The 4157-nt window shown below is 68.5% G+C and overlaps 1 protein-coding gene across 1 annotated transcript in view; it reads right to left on the reverse strand.

Moving 5' to 3' along the window:
* Positions 1 to 4157, reverse strand: part of LOC103899589 (amyloid beta A4 precursor protein-binding family B member 3) — a gene marked incomplete at its 5' end in the record, with an annotated part of 29538 nt that overhangs the window by 2401 nt on the left and 22980 nt on the right. The window contains 11 exons of the mRNA XM_019472278.1: positions 295 to 499; positions 603 to 762; positions 945 to 1028; positions 1206 to 1293; positions 1380 to 1494; positions 1581 to 1586; positions 1705 to 1832; positions 2243 to 2383; positions 2568 to 2625; positions 2906 to 2982; positions 3283 to 3520. Of these exons, the coding sequence (XP_019327823.1) occupies positions 295 to 499; positions 603 to 762; positions 945 to 1028; positions 1206 to 1293; positions 1380 to 1494; positions 1581 to 1586; positions 1705 to 1832; positions 2243 to 2383; positions 2568 to 2625; positions 2906 to 2982; positions 3283 to 3520 (1300 nt within the window). The remainder of the gene's footprint in view (positions 1 to 294; positions 500 to 602; positions 763 to 944; positions 1029 to 1205; positions 1294 to 1379; positions 1495 to 1580; positions 1587 to 1704; positions 1833 to 2242; positions 2384 to 2567; positions 2626 to 2905; positions 2983 to 3282; positions 3521 to 4157) is intronic.

The following is a 4157-nucleotide window of genomic DNA, read 5'->3' on the forward strand; positions in this document are numbered from 1 at the left end:
ACGGGGTCCCCCACAGCCCGGCATCGCCGTGGGGTCAGGGGCAACGTGGCGTGGACATGGGGTGGGGCACAACGCGGCACCACGGTGGGGCTGGACACAACCCAGCACGGCATGGCCGTGGGTTGGACACAGCACCGTGGGGTCAGCTCCCTCCTGCCCCTGCTGCCCTCCCCAGGATTGGGCGTCCCACCCAGGCCCCCCCGCTTTGCCCTCCCCCGTCCCCAGCCCTTGCCTCCTCCCCCCGGGTGTCCCCGGAGGGCTGGGAGGACTGGGGGATGCCCCACTCCCGCTCACCATGCAGGCTGCCTGCACCGCCTCCGAGATGGTGCCGGCGTTGGGCTCACACCAGAAGGCCGCGCACTGGAAGCGTCGCCCCGTGTCCACGATGAGTGCGAAGGTGTGGGCGTCCCGGCCCACCCCCAGGAAGGTCACGTACCGCACCTGGCACTCCCAGATGTGTGCCGCCTCCTCGTCCTCCTGCGGGGACCCTGTGGGCCCATCCACCCCTGGCCACCCCCCAGGCAGCCCTGCCACCCCTGCCAGGTCCCCTCTGCTGGGGGGCCGGGTCCCCCATGGGGGTTGCCTGTCCCACCCCGGCGGCAGCAGGGTGCCCGCTTCGGCCGGAGCCCCCCGTCCCCCTCCCCACCTGCACGGGGTGCACCCTCATGGCCGTGTCGGATACGCGGATGAGGGAGGGCGTCCACCGCTCCCGCCCGGGGCCCCTTGTCAGCTTCTCGATGGCCTCGTTCAGCACATCCATCCCTGGGGAGCAGGTGACCCCATCCCATCGGCCCCTGCCCCAGCTGCGGGCACGGTGCAGGCAGGGTGCTGCCAGCCGGCCCCACAGGCAGGGACCGCCCAGCGCTGGGGCATGGCTGCTCAGCCGCCGCAGGGTGGGGGGTTCTCGGGCATCGCCCAGCGGTGGTGGGGCCAGCGGCGCTTACCCATGGCCCTGGGCACAGGCAGGCTGCCAATGTACAACGCCTCGTAGGTCTGCATCGACTGCCTCACCGCTTCCAGAATATCCACTGCCAGGACAGGAGAGGTGGGGGCGACCCCCCGTGTCCTCCCCGTGTTCCCCCCCATCCCCAAGGACCCTGGGGACACAGTCAGGCAGGCCAAAGGGCTCCGGCCGCTGGGCATCCCGCTGCCCGAGGGCAGACTGTGGGCTGGGGGAGCAGCCGGCAGCGTGGCAGGGTCGGTACCTTGCAGTGGCAGGTCCTCGGTGGAGACGGGCTCCAGCGTGGCGGCGCGTGGCAGCCCACTGCTCGCTGCAGCTCGCTCAGCCACGATCTGCAGGAGACGGGAGTCCCGGTGCCTCCCCTCACCCCCGAGACACCTGGGCCATGCCCACACCAGCCGGGGCCCCCGCATCCCACCTTGGAGCACATCTCGTGCAGGGCCTTGGCGATGCCCTTGGCAGGCACGTTGCAGTGGAAGACGTGACACTTGAGGACGCAGGTGTCCTTGTCACTGGCCACGAAGGCGAAGTCTCTGCAAGGCCACGAGCACGCCAGTGAGACCCTGGTAGAGGCAGCCCCCCCATCCCCCTGCTGCCCCCCGGACCCCTGCCCCCTTACCTGTCCCTGCAGCCACAGCAGCAGTCGGGGAGGGAGCAGAAGGGACAGGTTACTGCTGGGGTGCCTTCCCCTCCCAGCGGGCAGAGCCGCCCCCCAGCCCCGGCTCTGCCCCGGCCCCTGGCACCTGCCGTTGTTGCAGCCAACGCCCCAGACGCGGATGTTGAGGATGGGCTGGCAGTGGATGAGGCTGCGGTCAAGGGGGTCCACCAGGCTCATGGTGTCCTTCTTCAGGATCATCACCAGGTCCTGGCCCTGCAGAAGGTCAGCGGCTCCCTCAGCCTGGCAGACAGCCTGGGCATCCCCAGTACCCAGCCCATGTGTAGGGACACCCCCGTCCCCCCAGCCTACTCAGACCCAAGAGTGGGGACAGCCAGACAGCCCTGCCACCCCCTCCCCAGCCCTCCGCAGGTACCATTCCCGTGTGTGGGGACGGCCCACCCAGGGGCCACCCTGGCACTGTCCCCAAGGGACAGCCCTGTCAGACCCACCTGCCCCACACTTGGGACCACCACATGGACGCCCTGTGTGGAGAGAGTTGACTCTGCCACTGGCACTGCTCCCTGCCCACCCTAGGCACGGTCCCCATCGGTGGGGACTGCCAGCCTCAGCAGCAGTGGCCCCGGGGTGGGACCCTGCCTGGCAGCACCTTCCCAGGCTCTCACCTCGCCCCTGTTCTCCGCAGAGCCCTGGCCCTTGCTGTTGGAGAGCTGCTGGATGCAGTTGTTGACGGCGATGCTGCTCTTGCCAGGTGCCAGGTCCTCCTCAGGGATCTCCACCCAGCCCAGCGAGCGCACAGCAAAGCACTGAGCAGAGGCACATGGGGCTTCAGTGCCCGGCCAGCACAGCCACCCCCGTCCCGCACCCCTTGCTGTGCCAGCATGGTCACCCCTGCTCTTGCTCCTATCCCTGTCCCTGCCAGCTGCAGCCTGTCCCTTCCTCTGCCAGCCCCAGCCCACGATGCCGCAGTGAAGCCCCGGGATGCGGTACCTTGGAGCCGGGCTCTGCGCTGTGCTGGAAGTCATCTCCGTGCCAGGGCAGTGAAGTCCTGTGGAGGGACAGGGCGGTGAGGGCATGGCTCCCACTCGGCAGCACGGACCTGGGGCACGCAGGGAAGCGCCAGGAAGCCCTGGCACCGGCAGACCTCCATGCCACCAGCTGGGAAACATCCCATGGAGGTGACCAGCGTGGTCCTGTTGGCTCCAGCGTGTGGGGCTGCTCTGGTGGGGGGCACCAGGGCCCAGCACCCAGCACCGGGGCCCAGCACCGAGCGGTGGTCAAGGGTCAATGGTGCCCCACAAGCCAGCAGAGAGCGTGGGCAGCCCTACCTCCGGGACAGCGAAGCCATGGGGCTGGGAATGGGCCTGTCCTTTGCCGAGTGCTTTGCTGTGAGGGCCTGGCAGTCCTGGGAGAGAAGAGGAAAGGGGTGAGGGCAGCAAGAGAGGCTGTCACGAGGCACCAGGTAGGAGCCTTCCAGGATAGCAGCGCCTCAGCTTCTGGGTATCTCATGTAGCCAGGATGGAGCCAACATGGGGCCTGCTGGAGCCTTTCAAGGGGCTTAACCCTGGCCAGGAACAGGCTGAGCAGGACTTTGGCCTGCTCCAAGGGGAGGCTGGACCAGCGATTCCCAGCGGGCCCTTCAGCAGGCTCCTGCCAAGGGGTGGGATCCAACGCCAGCCCTCACTGCCCTGCCCACATCCCCTACCATTCCCTGGAGTGTCTCCTCTCCATCAGCCTCCGGGCGCCCTCCTGGGCCGGTGGTGTGTGCAGGGTGCTGCCACTGCGTCGTGCCGGTTGGCACATGCCAATAGTAGGTGCCCAGAGAGTCACGGATTTTCCTCCAGCCTGGGGGGAGGTCGGGGTCTGTCTCCAGGCTCTGGTCGCTCCAGAGGTTGTCTGTGCAGAGGAAGAGTGTGAGGCAAGTGGGGGGGGAGGTCCCCCAGCTGCAGGGCACCTTGAGAAGCGAGCAGCTTCACCCAGCAGCGAAAGGGTCCTGCGGTGGCCTCTGGGTGCACAGCTGGGCACATGGCCCAGGAGAGAAGCATGTCGAGGGAAGGCTTGGTGTGATGCCAGAGAGGCTGCAGTAGTGGTGGACCCCAGGCAAGCGATCAGTGCAGACAGCTGCCTCATTGGTGCCCGGAGGGATGGGGTGACCCTGGCAGGGGCACAGAGAGTACAGGCAGCCTAGGCCTGCCAGGGAAGGCACCCTGCAGGGGTGCCCAGGCAGGGCCCGGGGCTGCCAGCACAGAGCTCCCCCCGCCAGCATGCGGTCCCCAGCCCTCTGCCAACACCCCAGGATGTCCGAGGCCGGCTTCTTCCCTGCTTGGCCAGGGAAAGGGGTTGGGGACAGACCCCTGGGGTCTGGGAGGAGGAAAGCGCCCTTGGAGGGTTGCAGCTAGGAGGGGTAGATTAACCCCCTCCTCCCTGCACCGCAGGCCCTGGAGAGGTCACGGAAATGAGCCCGTGGTGCAGCAGAGCAGCGAGCTCTGCTCCTGGGAATGCAGCCCAAAATCCGCAGGGCTCGGCGCACCCCTCGTGGGTGCTCATCCCCCGGGGCCGTGCTGCCGGCGGGCCGGGCGC

Source organism: Aptenodytes forsteri, unplaced genomic scaffold, assembly GCF_000699145.1.
Source record: "Aptenodytes forsteri isolate BGI_AS27 unplaced genomic scaffold, ASM69914v1 Scaffold19, whole genome shotgun sequence".
Taxonomy (NCBI): domain Eukaryota; kingdom Metazoa; phylum Chordata; class Aves; order Sphenisciformes; family Spheniscidae; genus Aptenodytes; species Aptenodytes forsteri.